Genomic DNA, 22,311 nt, shown 5'->3' on the forward strand with positions numbered 1-22,311 from the left:
CTTTAGACCGTTCGTGAAACGGTCTAACCTGCAACGGCGCTTTATACTGACCGTTCGACCACACACGGCGCTATCAAGATCAGTGCAGTCGTCACGGTAACCTATTGGCCCCTTACCTCCCCTAGATCGCGCGGGCGGGGAAAATTGTTCTGCATTGCTAGCGCGAGAGAGCGGAGCATGCATGCGGTGCAATATGAAGAAGACTGCGTGGCCGGCCGGGGCGCGACTTTACGTTTTACACTGTAGTTCCGTCATTTTCACGATAAGTGAGTAAAACCGGGCTGCAGCAAAGACTAGTACTTCATGAACAGCGCCAAACAAAAACAAATCAAGAAGAAGAAGAAGAAGCGCGCCTGATCTGAACTTGCCAGTTGATTCTCGCATTCTTCTTCAAATCGCCTACAGTATTTTAGTGATCTGTTTTCATTTGTTTTTATTTATATTATATTTCATTTATGGTTGATTTATGGAAGACATTACGCAAACAACGCTTCCTGATCCATTGCAGGTATGTAAATGAAAAATTTAAAATAAAAAAACGTTTTATCATACGTCTCACAGATAGTAGACTAGTCCCACATGTGGATTTTTTTGTAGTGTAACTGTACTATAGTGTAAGACGATGAAATCACCCAAGAAATCTCCAAAGAAAGTGGAGGGATCAACCAAGAGAGAGAGAGAGAGAGAGAGAGAGAGATGATGATGTTGGCTGCTGCTGATGATGATGAAGTTCAGGCAATAAATAATTGTGGCCGTTTGGGAGCCTATTTCAAAAAGCGAAAGGCCGACATCGTGGAAAAAACGTGCAGACGGGCCAAAATCTTAGCGTATTACTGTATATTATAGATGTTGCTTTGATATGGCTAGTCTATGACCTGTTAAATATTATAGACTATGTTATGAAAATTAAGAAGGACACAACATTTCAGATGTCGGTTTTAATTTTTCTTAACACATGACATGTGTCCAGATTCTAAATTCTGCAACAAAATTTTTTTGCATTGCATTTAGACCTCTAATTCACACAGTGCAAACTTTGCTCATTTTTTTTTCCCAGTAGAGGGCATATGTGGTCTGTTACTGTCTGGTTAGCGCTGCTTAGGACCACATACATGTACATAGTAGGTGTGTTTGTACCCCCATAGGAAAGAAATGAGTCTGCCGCATACTCCTGCGGCAGACCTGCCGCAGACAGTCATCTTTTTCACATGCAAATTAGTTTTGCTGCAGACTTGCCGCAGACTTGCCGCATACTCTTTCAGTATGATGAAGAGTCTGCGGCAGGTCTGCCGCAGACTTGCTGCAGACTTGCCGCATACTCTTTCAGTATGATGAAGAGTCTGCGGCAGGTCTGCCGCAGACTTGCTGCAGACCTGCCGCAGACTCTTCGTCATGAATATTCATATCTCATATAGACCTGCTGCAGACCTGCCGCATACTCTTTCATATCCAAAACGTGGCAATATAGTATGCATGTAGAAGAACCAGTGATAAACTGATCGATACTTCATAACCGATATTGGCAATAACGATATTACCAATTAGGTAATACCAATATATCTATATATATATATATATTACCAATTAGGTATATTCTATTCTCAATTGTATTAACTTCATCACATTGATCATTTGAAGTGTATTCAAGAGTAACATTTAAAGTGACACAGGCTCGTACACATATATATACTAAATATGTATATTGTTTCTTGGTTAGTAATCATAGTTTCTTGGTTAGTAATCAATATATCTATTGCTTAAACGTGAATGTAATTGTAACATGATCAGACAAAATAATCTATTGGTTAATAATGGCAAAAGGAAAATAGAAATCACAAAAATGATGTGCATTGTCTTAATTTGCTTAACAAATCATGATAAATGTATTTTTCTGTCACACGTGTAAAGTAATAATGAATATGCATGAGATGATTGGTTTCAATTGGCCCTATTAGACTTTAATGGGATTTCCTGTGGCAGACCTGCCGCAGACTGTTCCTGTGGCGTACTGGTATGCGGCAAGTCTGGAGCAAAGTTTCGCCCTGCCGCAGATCTGCCGCAGACTGTTCCTGTGGCATACTAGTATGCGGCAAGTCTGGAGCAAAATTTCATCCTGCCGCAGATCTGCCGCAGACTGTTCCTGTGGCATACTAGTATGCGGCAAGTCTGGAGCGAAGTTTCATCCTGCCGCAGATCTGCCGCAGACTGTTCCTGTGGCATACTAGTATGCGGCAAGTCTGCAGCAAAATTTCATCCTGCCGCAGATCTGCCGCAGACTGTTCCTGTGGCATACTAGTATGCGGCAAGTCTGCAGCAAAATTTCATCCTGCCGCAGATCTGCCGCAGACTGTTCCTGTGGCATACTGGTATGCGGCAAGTCTGCAGCAAAATTTCTTTCTGCCGCATACTTCGGCATACTCTTTGCCGCAGACTAAAAGTCTGCGGCAGGTCTGCGGCAGATCTGCGGCAGGTCTGCGGCAGGTCTGCGGCATACTTTTCACTTTCCTATGGGCCATGCTACACTATAATGAAACAGTAGATCTATAAATTACACCAATCTCCACCTGGATCATCACAAATACATTTTCTAATTTGCTTCCATTTGTAGGAGATTCTACCTATGGAGTATAGATATCATCTGCTTCAGTCTGAATACAATGAGGATGGTGTTGCCTTAACAGCAACATTCCGTATAGACGTCTTCACCAGTGAAGATGCAGGAATGTGGCTGGATGCCTTTGAAGGTTCCTCCAAAGCAACATGGAAATGTATGAGAACGGTCCCTCCAAAACAAAAGAAAAATCTCTTCAAGGTATAGCCTTTTTTAAACTAGCATTTGTCTATATTTCCAAATCGGCCTGCATTTCCAAGCAGCTACAGTTTTATTGTTTACGTATGCTACAACCTTATTAATAGATTTGAATTGTGTGCATGTTTTATGAGCTATAACCTGAAATTATTTCCGAAATTAATAGCAATGTAATAAGATGCACAAATTATGATCTCCAAACAATAAGTGGGCACTGATCAGAGATGATCAAATGAATGATAAATCATATTCATGGAAATCATGATAATTTATTGACTTGTATTTCCTTGATGACCACAACATTTTTTGCATTTTGGTAATGGCCTTCTTGCCCTTCTATACAACTTACCAGACTCTAAAATTGGGAAACTGCAGAAGTTACAAAATGCAGCTGCGCGCATTGTAACTTTATCCAGCCAGCGCAGTCACATCACCCCTGTCTTGTAAAGTCTTCACTAGTTGCCCCTGAGGGAACGCCTTGTCTTCAGTTCAAAATACTTCTTTTTGCTCTTTCATATTGTCAATGGAACTTCCCCCAGTTACAATAAATCTTTGATTCACAACTACCAACCCTCACGAACCTTAAGATCCTATACTTCTGGTCTTTTGCAAGTTCCGGTTTCAAGGAAATTATGGGGGGAACAGGCCTTTGCTCATGCAGGGCAGACCCTGTGGAATTCTCTTCCACAGAGTTTTAAAACCGAGACGTCAGTAATCACCTTCAGGGGCAAGCTAAAGACATACCTGTATAATGGTGCTTTTTTGACAGACAACCATATATGTATTCACTTGTAAAGTTCAAGCCTGTTATGTATTTTTTTCCCTCTCATTTCCTCTGAAGCACCTTGAGCATCTAAATAAGATGGAAAGTGCGCTATACAAATTCTATGTATTATTATTATTATAATTATGATTATTGTTGTTGTTGTTGTTGTTGTTGTTTAATAAAAAATTACAACACAAGATTTGGGCAATTTATACACACATAATAAATTGTACTGAATATTTGTTAATTACAGAAAATATTTAGATGCCAGCATGGGCAACAGAGGAAGATCAAGGAAGGGACTTCTAGGCACATGAAGAATACGGACTGTCGTTCAAAAATGACTGTGACCGTGAGGAAGACTATTCCAGGAAGTGGGAGGAAAAGCAGGTATTACAAACAATTTAATAACTTTTCCACATGGAGGTGGCTCTAAGTTTATATTTTTTTCAGGAGGGTGGGGTGGGTGATACATGCATGTAGCTTCACACCCCCCCCCCCCTTAAAAAAATGAAAAATAAAAAAAATCAGCTCTTGTGAGCGAAGCACAATAAAGCACATACTAACACACTCTTCTAAACAATAATGGCTAGCATACACAATGAACCAAAATTTGGGATAAGGATGTCATAATGTCCAAGGCGCGCAATGTCATGTCAATCACCTGGCTAGAGCAAAACGCAAAGATTCAATTTATTTGATCGGTTGAATTGTGTGAGCATGCTAAAATGATTTTGTCCTTATTCTAAATTCTGGTTCAAATCCTTTGTCGGAGTGCATACAAGACCCCTGCTCGGGTCCTCACTATATATCAGGTGACAAAAAAAAAATTAAAAATCTGTTTCTTGTTTTTTGTTTTTTTTCATCTCAACTTTGTAGGATTGCTGACTGTCGTATTCTGGAGTATCCCACAGAGGTGAGGCTAGAATGGATTCACAACCATGTGGTCTCCATTCCTGCAGCCCTGAAATTCAGGAAGGTCAGCAATGAAACATGCAAAAAGCTGGAGGATCTGTTCAGCAATGGGCATTCCCCATCAAGTGCCCTGAACCTCCTAGAGCTGGAGCTCCAAACTGAAGATCCTGAGAAGTATGTTTTAGCCTGCGGAGATAGGTCCATCTGTCCCGATTTGCCATTTTGCTACAGGTCAGTAATACATTTTGTAGAATAATGATATTCAAATAAAATAAAAGATGCTATATAACACTGTGGAAGACCCGTTTAAAAAATTGTCAAACTTTGCCATCTGACATATCTGACAGTGTTTCAATGGACAAATAAACACCCTAGAACACTTATGTTCAGACAGTTATGACGTAAGTGGTACAATATGTTCAGATACAAATGGGCACATTAATTATTCTCAGCCGATGGGAAATTCTGCAACACAGCAGTCTATGGGGGAAAGCTGGAATGGTCTCTCAATGATTTTCACTTTTTTAAAGATCTTATTGATCGTTTTAAACTTCAATTTTGTCAGGGCTTAATTTTTAGACCGTATCAGAGACACTGGTAGCATGTGGAATGCCTTTAAGTAAAAGAATGCATTTAACAAATTATTATGATCCTTGGGTAATACCACATGTGTGGTGATGAGGATGATGAGGTCAAATGTCATCAAGGGGTAAAAATGTCAAATGATATGAAGTCATGTTCTTCATTTTTCTTACAGTTTTTGTTTAACTGCACTCATTTCTTGTTTTTGTGCATCAATTTTATTCAAACTTTAACTAAATGATAATTGGGTATTGTCACATATATGATACCTACAAAGGTTACCTCAACGGACATCTAGGGATCAAAAGGTCATATTGCATGTTTTATTGATTGCAAAATCAGACGAGACTCGTGGTTCGCGAACCACCTTGTTGTAATGTAGTGGCAGGATCCACCTTAATTTCTGCATTAAATCTGTTCAAACTTGGTACAAATATGATCATAGGTTTATCCATTTGCCTTTTACCTGCAGGCTAAAGAAAAATTAATATTTATTTGGCCAGTCCCAACAATAGAAATTTAGGAATAATATGGAAGTTGCTTATGTTTTGCATATGTATTTATTCTTTTAGGCTTTATAAAAAGCTCTTCCAGAAAGCCTACGGTGCTGCTGATGGTCCAGGCATGCTGGCAGCACTGGAAGATAGCATCAATAAGTACAACAACGATGCCGGCATGAAATGTGCAGACATTTCATTTGTCGATGGGGAGCCCATGATGGCTATTGCCACACCGCTCATGCAACGGGTTCATCGTACTATGGCCCAAAGCAGTGAACTAGTTTTTGTTGATTCCACAGGTAATAATATTGCCATATACTTGAAGTATTTAAAACATACAAACAGACATAACATTTTGTCTCTACTTGATCCAGTAGTTTCTTACAAAATGATTATTTTTATAAACTATAAAACATATATTTCTAGTGTGATGTGGGCAAAATTATTAACACATCTATTGAATGAATAACTCCTACCAAGTAATAATCTACAATTAACATTTTTGTAAAGTAACATTAATGCCTCCATCACTACAAATATCTTACTAGGGTCTTTGCCATATTTAACACACATAATTATTACCATTTCATTTTACTGCAGGAAATCTTGATCGGCATGGAAGCAAGGTATTCTTATTCCTGACTCACAGCTCTTCTGGGGGCCTACCCTTGGGTGTTGTCATCACACAAAATGAAAAAGAAGGGACCCTGGAAAAAGCGTTCCAACAGCTGCAAACTCTTTTGCCTGCAGATGCCTTTGGAGGAAGAGGAGAGAGAGGGCCATCAGTCTTCATCACTGACGATTGTCTGGCAGAAAGGAAAGCTTTGAATGCTGTTTTCCCAAATTCGGTGCTCCTCCTTTGCACATTCCATGTTCTGCAGGCAGTGTGGCGATGGCTGTGGGACAGCAAGCATGGGATCAAGAAAGACCACCGCCAGAGCCTCTTCGCCCTTGTGAAGGCCATCCTGTATGCTGATGATTTTTCAGGTGTTGAAAGTGCATATGATCGGGCTCAAAATCATCCAGATGTAAGAAGGTAAGATTTTTATGCCTCAGCCACCACCACCAAAAGTGTATCATGTTTTCTGGTTGTCTGTCTGTCTGTCCGTCCGTACGTACGTCCTGTTTGCTCCTTATTTCGATATCTCAAGAATCACTTCAGAAATAAATTCGAACTTGGAATAGTATGTATCACCATAGGATGATGATCTTACTTAATTTTGAAGCATGAACTTGGAAGGTCAAGGGTCACAGAGGTCAACTAATAGAATTATTTGTTTTAAGGATGGAGTCATATAGGAGATGCAGTCGCATGTTGTGTCGCTTTTCGGCTCTACTATAACTAGTGGTAGGCGTTAATTTCACCCTTGGAGATCTTGGGCATCAAATAAATTTGTTAAAAGGGTATGTGCAGGTGCACCAATTTTTGTCTCAGAAGTTGCAATAAATTAATGGGGCATGTTTGATTCCATCCCATCCTTATTTGGGTTAACAGTCGGATACAGGGGCCATTGCTGGTGAAAGGGATTTTTTTTTTTTTTTTTGTACATTTTTTCAACTTTTGCAAAATGTCTATCGGACAATAGCATTTTTGTTTTTATTCTCAGGGACATCCTTTATAGATATTCCAGTGCTTGCACTTTTCACTTTTTTTGCTTTATACACTACAATGAACGATGTGAATCTAAACCCCATGGAGGGATATAAATTGAATAAAATGAAAGCCCTTACATGTCTTTATCTGAGGAACTTTATAACATCTATAATAATGGTAATGAACTTGATTGAAGTGAATAATTTTGTTCAGTAGGAACTTGTAAATAGCTAAATTATGTTATGGTACAAATTACAAAATATAATAAATTTGTTTTCTTTTATGCCATTCTTGTTATGGTTCCTATGAAACTCTTGTCATTATTTTTAGATATCCTGGTTTTGCCACGCACTTGGAAACATTGTATGACAGGCGCCAGGTGTGGGCACAAGCCTTTAGGCTAAATCTTCGAATTCGTGGAAACAACACAAACAATTACGCAGAGGCAGCCATGCGGGTGCTAAAGGAATCAGTGATGCAGCGGTCAAAGGCTTTCAACATTCCACAGCTTCTGGATTTCTTGTTATCCAGACTAGAGGGATTCTACCAACGAAAGCTGTTGGCTGTTGTTAACCAACGCCCCCTGAAGTGGCAGCCTCACTTAAATAAGACAACAATCAACAAAGAAGATGTATCTAAGGTATTATCTTTATCCTAGATTCCTTTATCTTTTAATATACCAAATGGATAATGTTGTGACATGAAGAATTTGTGTGCATTGATGACTCTGAACACAGGATGCTATTCCTGTTAGAAATATCATATATCAATCTGAAATGTTCTGTTATTGTTTCTAAGTTACCCTGTTTCATACCAGATTGATAATTCTTGTCCTGTATTAATTAGGTTCATGATTTTTCCATTTGTACTGCCATTATTATTTATTATCATCATGTGATTGTCCCGATTTATCAATGTATTTTTGGTTGGTTGTTTTAACAATGCTCTAAGAGAACAGCACCATGTATAACAGAAATGACCTAAATAATAGAAAGAAAAATAAGCATGTGCCTTTTTTTCAAAATATGTCTTTCTAGACTGGAGAGAACACATACAAAGTAGTCAGCCAGACAGACAGCGAGGTGGTGTACGAAGTTGACATGGCTGTCGGGGTTTGTGCCTGTCGCCAAGGCCGGACAGGTGGTGCCTGTAAGCATCAGCAGGCTGTTGTCAAGTACTTCAACATTACTTCGGACAATTATTTGCCTTCATCTGCCAGTCAAAGGAAGGTTCTGCTACACGTTGCAACAGGATGTAAGTTGATTTTTTTGTCTCGCCTGAACGAAGTTCGGCAGAGACCTAGTAATCACTTTTCTTCTTTTTTTCTCCTCCTGTTAGTCTGGTGGTCTGTTAGTCTGTTACAAAAATCATAAAGTTTTTGTTTAGTTTACTCTCATTTCTTTATTTCTGCATCAATTGCGTTCAAACTTGGTACAAATGATCCTTGGGTAATACCACATTTGTGTTGATGAGGATGATGATGTCAAAGGTTATCAAGGGGTCAAAAGGTCATATTCCTTGTTTTATTGATCGCAAAATCAGGCGAGACCTGTGGTTCGTGAACCACCTTGGTTTTTTTTTTCATATTCAGAGATCATGGGCTCATGTATGCAAAAATAGCTTGTGAACGCATTCTCATTAGAACTGACAGATGGATTACTATTTAACTCAGGACATCTTGCAGAGCCAATGAACTGAGTAGATTTTAGGGTCATGAGGTCAAAGATCAAAGGGTCATATATGTATATGAGAAATTGCTTGTAATCACGATATTCTGAGAACCTGTCAATGGATTACAATTGAACTTGAATCCGAAAAATTTCTTCTGTTTTGGTTTGTAAAATTGCTCTATGACGGAGGCATCATTTTCGACTGCGCGCAGTCGAATTCCATGTAGTCTAAATTGGGTAGTGATATATAATTATTGAATTTCAGCAACAAGCAATGTGCCATCAGGATGGCTTGGCCCTCTCCAGTCATCTGAGCCCACAGCTGAGGATGTGCCCGAGCCTGATGTAGATGAGCCCGAGCCTGATGTAGATAAGCCAATGTCTAGTAGCCATCTTGATGACCATGCTTCAATCGAAGATCCTCAACTAGTCAGGCTAGAAAGCCTGCATGCCCAGAGAGATCTACACAACCAGTTTGCCCAACGTATGCATAGACATTACTCCACCAAATGTAAGCAATGACTTTCATTTTTTACTGCATGCATTATAAGATCGTTCTATTTTTCCATTTACGCTTAACCCTCATCCCTTTTTTTTTTTGTTCACTTGAGTCCATGGAGGGGGGGAAGGGGGCATTTTTTGCCCCCCTTCAGATCTCAACCGCCAATCGCGCAATCTCCACGAAAATTTGCATGATAGTAGTGTGCGATGTGATCTACAAGAATGTAAAGTTAGTCTTTCCGAAATAATGTCTTTGTATTTTATGTTAATTATGTTAATTTATGCACGAAATCATACTTTTTGCTTTAAATCACTAAATAAAGCTCATAGAATTCTAATTTTTGGTGTAAATATTCTTTGTAGCATTCCAAAAAATTATACTTGAAGAAAATTCCTGGTATCAAAATTAATTTCTTATGTATTTCTTCTTTCGCGACCTTTTGTTTTTGTTTGTTTTGGGGCAAAATTTATTGCAGAAACTTTTCGAAGCATAATTATGCTAAAACAAAATAATTTTAGCCAATGAGCTGTTTTTGGTTTGACGGATATTTGTTTAAATCGTGCAACGTCGTAACGGTATGCCCGTTTTCATGAAAATGTTTTTTTGAAAGTAAAAAGTCAGCGAGCGCCGCGTTCAAAAATTTCGCGCATCAGAATGGTCGTGGAAAATGTTGATGGGGCCCCCCCCCCTCCATGTGGTTAGAGTTAATTTTTGTCTCGCCTGCGTAGCAAAAAGCGAGACATAGGCGCCGCTTTTCCGGTGACGGCGGCGGCGACGGCGACGGCGTCAACATCAAAAACTTAACCTAAGGTTAAGTTTTTGAATTTTTGATATAATTTATAAAGTATAAGTTCTTAGTCAATGAAACTTTGACTATAGGGTAATCAAGTACCCCCAATCATGTGAGTAGAATTTCAGATCACAAAGTCAAGGTCAAAGGTCATTTCAGGTCAACAGACTTGGACTATGTTGTAGCATCATCATCGAAAACTTAACCTGAGGTTAAGTTTTTGAATTTTTGATATAATTTTGAAAGTATAAGTTCTTAGTCAATGAAACTTTGACTATAGGGTAATCAAGTACCCCCAATCATGTGAGTAGAATTTCAGATCACAAAGTCAAGGTCAAAGGTCATTTCAGGTCAACAGACTTGGACTATGTTGTAGCATCATCATCGAAAACTTAACCTAAGGTTAAGTTTTTGAATTTTTGATATAATTTTGAAAGTATAAGTTCTTAGTCAATGAAAATTAGACTATAGGGTTATCAAGTCTCCCCAATCATGTGAGTAGAATTTCAGGTCACTACGTTAAGGTCAAAGGTCATTTAAGGTCAACAAACTTTGACTTTGTTGTGGCACCACATAAAGATTTTCAAAATGCTTCTTTTTCGTTATTTTGATTCTGATTGTTTCATATGATAGGGCTAGGAGGGGGATTTAAAATTTCTACACAGAATCGTGAAATTCATTATCTATGCTAATTTATGCAAATTTATTCGAAATCATAAAAAAGGCTTCTTCTCCTTCATTTCTTGACTGATTTTGATTTGGTTTGCTTTATATCGTAGAGCTAACTTTGGTACACTAAACTTCTACACAGAATTTTGAAATTGTTTTCCATTAATTAATTATGCTAATTTATGCAAATTTATTCGAAATCACAAAAAAAGGCTTCTTCTCCTTCATTTCTCGACCGATTTTGATTTGGTTTGCCTTATCTGGTAGAGCTAAATTTGGAACACTAAACTTCTACACAGAATTGTGAGATTTTGCTCCATTGATTATTTATGGTACTTTATGCAAATGAAATGAAATTACAGTATGTCCCTTCCAGGGCATCAAATTTTTATTTTTTGACCAGTTCAAAAGTGTACCACATAAAATTTACGATATTTGTTGTTTCGAGATGCGGATGAGCGCTACGTCATTGACGTTCTGGTTTATCATATTGAATTGCGTTATGCAGGCGAGACCGCCGAGAGCGTTTCCCTTGTTGTTTTTCTTGGCATTTCAATATCTTACAACATTGGAATAAATCAAATTTGTTTACATAATAATGGCTATCATTTGGATGGTACAGAAAATTTGCATATTACATCCATGCGGATGGATACACAGGTGCGGATGCAGTAGGGAGCCAATTGTGCCTCCCCCCCCCCCCCCCCAGTCCTTGTTCAACCCTGTGTCCGCACCTGATTTCCTGAGAATTTACATTATTGTTTATCCCTGATGATACATGTTGCATTTTATTGTTAATTATTAATATTCATGATAACAGTTGTTGAATCTAATTTGCATGTTATAGTTATTAATATTCATGATGATGTATGTTGCAGAGAATGTATATGTTACTGTTAATTATTACTATTAATGATAAAATATATTGAATAGAAGTTGCATTTTATAAATTATTATGTTCATGGTACATGTTTCAGAAAATTTGCATGTTGCATGTCAGACCAGCCACCCCCCCCCCCCCCCCCCAAAAAAAAAAAAAAAAAAATTGTATTGGCATAACAGCCAACTGAAAAATATGGTTGACAATTACAATTTTTTTTTTCACTCGGGAGTAATTCCATATTTGCTGCTTGCCCTACCTTAACAAGTGCATGATAAAAATAGATTAGCCAAAATGAGGACCATACTTCTTTTGGTTTTTATTTTTTCCAGAGATTCTTGGATATATTTTGGAATAAAAAACAAATCCAGGGTATGTGGTACTATTATGTTAGGTCAGGTTATGCCAATTCAACATCTTTCCTTGAGGGGGGGGGGGGGGGGGGGGGGGGGGCTTATCTTGATTGTTAATGTTCATGACATAACAAATTCTTCTGTTTGTTTTTTTTTAATTTTTCTTCCATCTGTTAACTCACACCTTGTCTATTAATGACTGGATACAGATGTAGCAAACAAGTAAGTATAATACAGTTTTATTTCATTTTCAGCATATTCCATTTTATATCTAGTTTACAAATGAATGTCGCCAAGGCGCACATTTCAGCACTCCCTGCTTACAGTAGTAAACAAGTGGATACTGCCATCAACAAAAGTTGACGATGTGTGCTCCTCTTATGTTATATGTTTTTGGACATATTTCTTACCATTGTTATTATAACATTTAAGGGCTAACATTTTTACAGAGAAATATTATAATTGAAACAAAACTCAAGCAAAATAGAATTGAGTTGTATTTACATGTTGTTTGTAGATACTTCTTTGACAGTGGCCAGTCACTTTAAATTAATGAAGGAAAGTGTAAAATGCTAGTTAACTGATAGTGAGTATGTAACCAAATAGAACTGTTATGTGAGATTTTGTCTTACTAGGTAATTTTTCTTGCTTTTTATTTTCAGCTCCACAGAGAGATAACAGGATTTTGGAGGATGTCCATCATATGTTTGTGGACATGGAGGAAAAACTTAAACAAGATCCAACCACCTACGTAGAATCGTACAAGGCTATGCTCAGAGCATATGGTCGTTTAAAAACAGACAGTGCCCTTGTATCAGCAATCCGAATGTTTGGCAGGTATAGCGGAGTAAATCTTGCTAAAAGGAAGGTGAAGTCGAAGGCAGGAATCTCAGGTGGACTGCTACAGTCATCTGGCCCCAGCATCCCTGTTCAGCCCTCAGCCATATCACGCCGTCGACTGAAACTCGGAGGGAGGAGGAAACTAAATAAGGGACGTCCAACCAAACAGTCTGCCATGAAAGAGCAAGCCTTTTCTAGACCATCTTCATCAGCCATAATTCCATCCAAGAAAAAGCGTGTTGCTGCACCACATTCCCTCGGACATGCAGTGACTATGTGCCAATCTTTAGGGAAAACACATAGTGCAAAATAATGGAGTATGCTCAACCAAACACCTTCATCTTCAGGTGAATTACCAGAAGATGATATACCAGAAGCCGTGGCCCGCTGCATGAATAAGGCACAGCAGGATTATATGCCAGATATACCGATCCTCTATAATTCTTCCAATGACTTAGGAGGGGATTAGTACATCCGGTATAAAATGCTGTTTTGCGGTTTTCCCGCAGTGGGCCGCAGCTTTGTCTTTTGGTAAGTCACCTAAGCTGTCATTATGCACTGGATGTGTCCCAAAAAAGTATTATTTGGACTATATTTGGGATAGTTATGACTTTTGTTTTTCAATTCTGCTGATGTCATATTTTTGCAAACAAATTACCACCTTGAAAGCTATTTCTTATTTGCTAACAATTGCCTGATTTTGTGATACTTTTTCCCTTTTTAGTCTCACCTTCATGACAATCAACATCCATAAAAAAATACAAATTAAAAGGTTTAAATGCTAATGAACCTTACCTAATAACAAGGCATTAGCGATGTTGTGTCTCGACCACTTGTGAAAATGACTAGAAATATCGCGATCTCCCTTGCCATCCATGAGAATTGTATATGAGAGTCATACAGGTAAACTTTAAACGTTTTACCTGAAATGACCTATGACTTCACCATGTGACCTCTGAAGGCACGAATATATCTTAAATTTTGTTTGCCATTGCAGCAACATGTGCAGAGTTATTTATTTTGATTTATTTATTTATTCATATATTCATATTCCACAAATCATCAAAGTACATTTCATAATAAAACATTTCCATTGAAAAAAATACATCAACTGCATAACATATGCAGATTTGAAACGTACCAATAAAATGAAAAAATTTGGAGGGGCCTACTGAAAAGCATAGCTTGTAAGATGTAGACCCCCTATCGAGATTTTATACAAGGGTAATATGCATGGGTGTCGATCCGTAACTGATACCTATTCATCAGGGGGGGATGATCTATTCATTCATCCCCCCTGATGAATAGGTATTACGTAAGGATCGACACCCATGGTAATATGATATAAATTTAGCAAAATAATCAGCAAAATTCTATAAATTTATATAGATATAAACATTGTAACATGAATGTATATAAACTATATACAAAATTATGTAGATATTGACTTTAAAATAATCAACACTACCGTGGATAAGTATAAAGTTCACAAGATATTTGATTGAATCAATAAGAATTCAGAAGAAATTTTTCGATGAGTATTCTAAATCGGTTCAGATTTTGGGTCCTGTGAAAAATACAGTTTTGCTAGAAAATACTGTTCTGCTTTTAGGTATTAAGTGATAGTCATTTGATTGTCTAGTATTATAGGAATGCAAAGTATTATTTCTCATAAATTTTATTTTGTAGGACATAAGGTATACTATCTGTATCTAGCTGATACATAAATTGGAATTGTTGTAGAGGTCACTGACTTTAAGGATACGTTTCTGACGAAACTATTCATTCGTAAGAGCTCTAAAGGGCTTATTGCATATCATTCTCAGTACTTTTTTCTGAAGTAGAATGACTTTGTTGAGTCTCATGTGAGAGGCATTTCCCATGCCAGAATCTCATAATTAAGATATGGTAAATTTATTGCACAATACCACATGGATAGTGCCTGTGCTGGAAGAAAGCTTTTAAGCTTGTTGATGACTCCAATATTTCTTGCCACAAGAGAGTCTTGCAGGTAAATTTTAACATATGACCTCAAACGACCTTTGAACTCACCATGTGACCTCTGACAGCACTGCAACATGGTGTTATCCCTATTACAGGGAAACTGAACATTATGAGAAAATAAGTACTTGTTTTGCTACTTAGTAACATAATAATTACGGTATGCATGCATTGAGTAGTGAATTAGTGGGCCTATATCATAAGACTACACTGCTCAGAATGTTGCATTATGGATTAGTAACCGGGCCAGATTTGAGTAGTTGAGGAATTGAGGTGGTGCTATACAAGGCTGCTGGTTCGTATTGGGTTTAAAAGGCGACGTACAGAAATTAGAGCCAATCCTAGATGAGATCTGTAATCTCGAAGATTAGATAATCAGATTTGTGTAAAATGTTATGTTTATATTATTCAGTTGAGCTACTCACCGTTCATGGGCATGTGCATTGGGGTAAATTCATTAATTGATGTAACTTGATTGTTATGCCATGCTACTGTACTTTGTGCAGAAAATGGACTCAGTAACTCAGCTTGCAAGCATCCTAAAATATATATATATTGATTGCTCTTGCATGAAACTGCCAGTAGCCATGATCAACTGAAGTATTCCATCTTCACAGGATATATATATATATATATTTTTTTTTTTTTTTTTTTTTTTCAATCTAAATCACTTAATACTAATGTATCTTGTTCAGATATTCTATGTACTATTTGGCAAAATTGTTTGAAAGGTTCATGTCTTAAACCATGTTAAAGTTGCTTGAAACTTTGAGAAAACAACTTGTGAAATTGTGTGATAAGGCCATTGCACAATGCATAACTATTGTGCAAAACATTGATGATCAATGGTCAAACCCCCCTCCATCAGTTACAATAGGGTTAAAATATGCATGCATTTACTACGTTTTTTTTTGTTGTTTGTTTTTGTTTTTGGTATTGAGTCTAAGTTCTGATTATAAGATGTTGAAAAGTCTGTCATACATTTTGAGATGAGATTGTGTGTCCGCGTAAATAAAAATTGAGGTTCAATGAAGTGAGTTTCTGTTGATAAATCATTTGCTGGTTTCATCTCTTTTTTTAATTTTGTCACTGTTAATTCAGATTGTGCTGTTCCTATAAAAGCACTGTCCTTGATTTTTGTGTGTATATTTTAGGCAATAATTTACAGGGTTATTGTGTATCATGGCACCGTGACATTGTATAGTTTTATGAACTCTACATGCATGCCAAATATGAAGATAATAAAAAGAGTTAGTGAGGGGGACACTGTGAAGCCAAATATATGTCCCCCCCCCCCCTTCTTTGGGCCTGTGAATGGACAAAATGCCTTGGGCTGAATATAGTTAATTACTCACAAATAAATACATGCAATTGAAAACTTGTGAAAGGAGTTAAGAGCACTGTGCTTTTCATGTGATAATTTCTTTGTTTTTTCTACCCTGATATGATATAACAGGGTTCTTGGAATAATTACAATTTACATAATAATATAATCATAAATTTAGAAATTATGGTTAAGATATAGATCAACATTACTCAGAATATAAATTCTGAGTTGGTATGAGCTGTAGCCTTTATGACTAGACTATTAGCAAAACAGTTTTTGATCTCATAAATGTACATGCTTAATATAGGAAAAAAAGGGCTGGGGTCACTTCTTGTATAATATGGGAAAATCATTGATTGTTTTTTTTAATATACCTGGCTGAATGAAGTTTTATGATTTTATGGTCAGTTATTCAGAAATAACTCGCCCTAAAATTATAAAACTTCATTCAGCCTGGTATTTACTTTTTACCATCCTTAATTTGCAACAAAAAAAGTGTTATAACAAAAGCTAGTGAATGAACTTTTGTGATTGCTCTTTCCATTGTGATCCATAGTTTGCGTATATTAGATGTGAAGTAACTGGATTTTTGGGGGACACCCTGAATGTTATACGGAAAATAATACAGAACAGGCACGTCAATCAAAATATTAACATTCCGATTAAATGTCAATTGTGTATGAATTCAATTAACATGTATATGTGCACTTTGTGTACTTGGCAATTCCGATGTAATGTGGGCTAGATTATTTCAGTCATTTAAAGACCATGTGCAACCAATAACAAGTTTACTGCTTTTGAACCATATGATCTTCCACATTTATAACATTCTGAATGTAATAAATGAATTATACATTTATTCAGTGATTTGCAAAGTTGATATATGTGTGTCGCTTATTGTGGAATTGCCATGTACTATTTGTGAATGTTATGATTGTGTCATAGATGCTTGCTTTTGTTTGCAAACTCATTTATTTAGGGGGAGGGGGTGGGGTACTCAGATTCGTCACCAATGGGGTGTATGGAGCCTCTCAACCCATACTATTTTATTAAGACTCAGTTGCCTCCCCCCCTCCCCCCCCCCCAAAAAAAAAAATGTAGGCCTAACATTTATTAGGGATTCTAGATCATATTTACAAATAGAAATTTACAGATTTTTTAAAAACAAAAATGTGGAAAATGGGGGCATGTTTTTTTGTGTGCGTGCTTTCGTGTGTGTGTGGTTGTCGGCCAATGTGTGCCAAATTGCAATACCAATTAAATATTTTGACAGCCACACTGTCACAGATCAAAAAGAGACTATGAATGATATCATTAATAGCCTCACACACCGCCCCCACCATGCACCCCTCCAAATGCAGAATAGTAATTTTCTAGGGTTTTTTTTGTATATTTTTTATCTTATTTATTTATTTTTTTTCTTTTGAGCAGCTAGTTGGGTATACAGCGTCGATATCTACACACACACACACACACACACAAGAAAACTGGAGAGAAAAAAAAACGGCTTCGTATTTAGGGTGGGGGTCGATCTTCCCTTTATTATTCTTTATATTTTGGTTAGATGGGCTGCTATTGCCACCCCACTCCCCTCCCCCTTCCCATGCAAGCCCCAAAACAACAATAAGGAAGTAATTATTTCGTCTTAGCTCTGTGTGATTATTGTGCTCCTTTTATATCCGTAAACTGATCATATTTACTGTTTGAAAGTTTATTTATTTACTTATCGACAACCCATTCTGGGTATCGGAGTCCATTACAAATACATTAGAATAATTTACATAACAGCATTTGAATAATACATATTCAAACAAGCAAATCGAAAGTACATTAAAAAAGCAATATGTACAAAATAACATTAAATAAACAAATTATTTGAGTGATATAAAAAAAAATTAAAAAAGGAAAGAAAGAAAGAAAGAAGTATGGAAATGTATTACAAGAAAGGAAATTTGAAGGGAGTGAGAGTGAAGGTGGTGGGGTGAAATGTGACTCTTGATTGTAAGTCCATATATCTGATGTTCACATTATGTCAAGTGTTATGACATACAGGAAATAAATGAATGAAATAAAATAATAATAATGAAGAAAAATCTCTGCGTACCGAAAAATATAACAGTAGTGGCGCATGCGCAAAGCTATCTTCCGCATGTCCATAGTGACGCAGCTTGGATTACAGGCGCACGCCACAACGCGCAGTTGTACATGTAGTCTTTGCTGCAGCCCGGTTTTACTCACTTATCGTGAAAATGACGGAACTACAGTGTAAAACGTAAAGTCGCGGCCGGGGCGCGGCCCAATGCATTTTGTGTATATAGTGGGATTCTTATTATTCTGAAGTTTATGAAGTGTTTGTTCGCGCACGTCGCGCAACTATTCTTAATGGTTTGACATACTGTATACGTGTAGGCTATACAGTTATACATACATAAAAAAATAACTCATTTCTCATGCAATATGCTGAAATTGAAACAATCACATTTTCTTCTTCTTCTTCTTCCTTTTTTTTCTCTCTTTTTTTTTAATATCAGGGGGGGGGGTGATTGTACAGGCCAACCCCCCTACTTCGAGACAGGGGGGATGCAGCCCCCCCCACCCCCCCCCCCCCCGGATTTACGCCCCTGCCGTAATGTAACCAAAGACAACATCAATACTGTCACGAAATTGGTTTCATTTCGTAGATAGCTATTTCGGCGACCATGGTTAGGATCTAGGTTGTGTTTGTTGGGCCTTTTGCGTTCTAGCATTAGATGATACCAGGGATTGCTCTTTCGGTGGTCTGGAGTAGACGGCTGGTAGGGACTTACTGCGTAGCAGAGCCAGTGGCATGGTCGAGTAAGCTGACTGTACGTACAAAGACAGACGGTCTGGTTGTTTGAAGGTGCATGCATGAAGCAAACTGGTGCGGCCAATGGAAGTTGCATGCACAAGCAGACTGGTATAGACGTCTGAAAGGTGCATGAAGCAAACTGGTGCGGCCAATTGGAGTTGCATGCACAAGCAGACTAGTAGAGACGTTTGAAAGGTGCAGAAGCGGACTGGTTATTCGGCTGGTGGTACACGACGGTACAACGGTTGGTAGAAGACGATGGTGAAGTAAAGACCTGTAAACGGTCTGGTAGTGTCGACTGGACGGTGGTCGAGAGGTGGTGCAAGGTCAACGGGGCAGTATATCTCTGCCAAACGGATCCACGGCAAAATTGGTACCGGACTAGGAAAACATACCAGCAGAAGGCATCCTGACAAGATAAGCTGCTGGGGAGTATTCGACAGAGCTCCGGTTTCGTTACATGTGGTGGCAGCGGTGGGATCCAGTGACAATGGCACAAGGAAGAAATAGGCAGAATCGACCAACGCCAGGAGAAATGAAGAAGCACTTAGAAAGGAGTATGACAGAAGTAGATCAAATGATGGAGCAACTACGTGCTTCGATGAGTCAGGTACCAGTTGCAGACCCAGAACCAGGCCTCCAGGAAGCATTTCCTCCAACTCTGAGTGGACAAACTGCATCAGGACCAACTGCAGATTCACAGATGCCAGCGGCACAGCGTGTTAGATTTAGTTCAACGCCCCGAGAACAAAGTAGACGGCTGCCCAGTGCAGGAACTAGAGTTCATATTACACTACCGCTTTTCTCTCCACCTATGCATGATGTGGGGAGGGCAAATGGTGCATTAATCGGCAGACGACCCCATATGGTACCAGACAGATTTGACGGTCGCAGTCCTGTCGAGGATTACTTGCACCATTTTGAGGCATGTGCTGGAGTAAACAGATGGACCAAAGTAGAAGCAGTGCAGTTTCTTGCTGCAAGTTTGAGAGGATCTGCTGTGAAGTTGTTAACCCAACAGCCTGGAGTGGATTTGACATACGACGAGTTGGTATACAGACTCATGAACCAAAGGAAACCAAAGGAAAGTCTCCAGGAATTAGGACAAACGATACGGGAGCTGTGTGCATTGTCCTACCCCGAGTTCGATGAAAAAGGACAAGACCGACTAGCCCGTGGGCATTTTCTGGATGCCGTAGTAACGCCAGAAATAAGAGAAGGATTGTTCCGTGCTCAACCTCGCACGCTTGATGATGCCGTGGAAGCAGCTTTAAACACAGAGGCCTTCCTGAGGATGGAGGGTCAGAGAAACGAAGTGAAGCGTTCAACCACGTACAGTCGAGCACTGGAAGAGTGTGAGGTTTCAGCCATCCGAGAACAGCAATCAAGGAATCCTACTATCGATGAGATAGTAAAGAAGGTATTAGATGCCTTAGACATGAGAAATGGGAGGAATACGATTAAACCAGATGTACCAGATAGGAGACCGGAACAAACCATGCCAACTAAAGTCTCGGAACGGGAAGATAACCGGTGTTTCAACTGTAATGAATTGGGACACTGGAGGAACCAATGTCCTTATCCAAGGAAAGTTAGGGGAGGAACAGCACCACCAGCAGCAGAGAAAGCAAATACAAACTTGCAGTGGGCAACTGCAAATGGGATGACAGATGAAGAGGAGCAGACCAGAGTTGGTTCGTCTCAGGATCCTAACAGGAAAGGACTTTTCCTGGAAGGGAAAATCAATGGACAGTCCTTGAAATTACTGATCGACACCGGAGCCACCAACACTTTGATTTCAGATAAGGTGTTTGACCGGATAGAGGATAATAGAAGACCCGAGTTATTACCAGTGACCAGCGTGGTACTACAAGCAGATGGAACCCCATTGAGGACCAGAGGTAAATCAAGGCTGGAAGTGCAGATCGGAGATTCACTTGTCACTACAATGGTTACTGTGGCCAGCCTCAAGAACGAAGGCATTCTTTGGCTAGATTTCCTAGTTCAAATTAATGCCGTACTTGACTGCCAGAATATGGAATTTAGGACCGAATGGGGCATAATTCCATGCCTAGATAGTGAAGGAGAATCATTCTGCAGAAGGATAGTAGCGGGGGAGGAATACTCAATTCCTCCAGGACACGAAATGGTGCTAGCAGACAGAGTAACAGGTGAAAAGATAGCACTGTGTGAAGGACTGGTAGAATCTCCTGTGAACCCAACCGAGTTATGGAAAAAGGGACCCATCGTTGCCAGATCTGTCGTGAAGGCAGATGAAGATGTGTTGCCTGTCAGGGTGTTCAATTCAACAAGGGAACAGGGGATCACAAAGGCAGGCACTGCCGTTGCCTCATTGTCAGCGCTGGAAGAAGTGGGCACAGAAATGTGCAATCAGACGATGCCCATTGAAACCAGTGCAAGCAGAAACATGCCACCCGACAAGCAGGGAGACAAGGACGTTGATGCCCGACGTACGACTACCCACTTCTTTCAATGTGACTCTTGTACCAAAAGTTATGAGAAGAAAGACTCTTTGCAAAGACACAAGCGGGAAGTGCATATCCTGAAGTATCGTTGCGACCAATGCGATTATCGCACGGGTAGGAAGACGGAGATGGAGCGGCATCAGGGAGCCCACGATGTAGCTGTGGTTCCCGTGAGAAAACACAGCTTAACACCTGTTTCTTCGCCAAGATGCAAACCCACTTCCACGCCAGTAACAGGAACCTCTGAAAAAGCTGATGCATCATGGCGTCATGTAAGAATGGACTGGCGGTCGCCGCCACGTGATGATCCAAGATTGGACCGACCTCGAGGGAGGTCACCACGTCGTTACCGCTCATCGCGACGAAAAATCCAAATCGCCCCAAAGAGACCTGACGAAATCGTCATGTCAAAAAACACCGGGGTCTCCACAGCATGATGGATCGGAAGCTTCCCCTCGACATAGCCGACAATCTACGCACAAATACACTCAGCCACCAACGTAGCTGCCCTCAGAAAAAACGCTAGAAGAAAAAACAAAATCAAAGTTCATATCATCAAATTAGGGAATAATTTTGTTTGCACAAACATTAAATATCACATATTACATTTAGTAAAAATCCACATGAGGGCTACCACCGTAGTAACATACCATTGTGCAGGTGCGCACCTGGGGAAGGCAAGGTACAAACCGACCAAATTAAGCCATGCAAATCCACATGTCATACACACCTGAACATTTGACATAAATATCATGTTCCCAGGTATACACTCGGGTCCTCACAAACCAGAAACATCA

General features: G+C 39.0%; 1 protein-coding gene across 2 annotated transcripts; it reads left to right on the forward strand.

The window, feature by feature from the left end:
• The first annotated feature begins 358 nt into the window (after positions 1-358).
• LOC756446 lies at positions 359-15,926 on the forward strand. Of its 2 annotated transcripts, XM_030983124.1 has the most exons (11): positions 359-508; positions 2,609-2,812; positions 3,829-3,965; positions 4,455-4,721; positions 5,645-5,871; positions 6,173-6,608; positions 7,497-7,806; positions 8,204-8,420; positions 9,102-9,347; positions 12,240-12,252; positions 12,693-12,811. In XM_030983124.1, exons 1-11 carry the CDS (start codon positions 467-469, stop codon positions 12,706-12,708), a joined length of 2,115 nt encoding a protein of 704 aa, XP_030838984.1. In that variant the 5' UTR covers positions 359-466; the 3' UTR covers positions 12,709-12,811. The 2 variants fall into 2 exon arrangements, with proteins under 2 accessions (XP_030838984.1, XP_030838983.1); XM_030983123.1 differs by lacking the exon at positions 12,240-12,252 and having other exon boundaries at positions 12,693-15,926.
• Positions 15,927-22,311: the final 6,385 nt, after the last annotated feature.

Source organism: Strongylocentrotus purpuratus, unplaced genomic scaffold (assembly GCF_000002235.5).
Source record: "Strongylocentrotus purpuratus isolate Spur 01 unplaced genomic scaffold, Spur_5.0 spur5_scaffold_13, whole genome shotgun sequence".
NCBI classification, from domain to species: domain Eukaryota; kingdom Metazoa; phylum Echinodermata; class Echinoidea; order Camarodonta; family Strongylocentrotidae; genus Strongylocentrotus; species Strongylocentrotus purpuratus.

Bases quoted from the DNA above. Each gene is read 5' to 3' on its own strand.
- LOC756446 (XM_030983123.1), top strand. From the start codon at position 467: ATGGAAGACATTACGCAAACAACGCTTCCTGATCCATTGCAG. The intron at 7,807-8,203 runs GTATTATCTTTA...ATGTCTTTCTAG, and splicing joins ACAAAGAAGATGTATCTAAG to ACTGGAGAGAACACATACAA. The intron at 9,348-12,692 runs GTAAGCAATGAC...TTTTATTTTCAG, and splicing joins TAGACATTACTCCACCAAAT to CTCCACAGAGAGATAACAGG.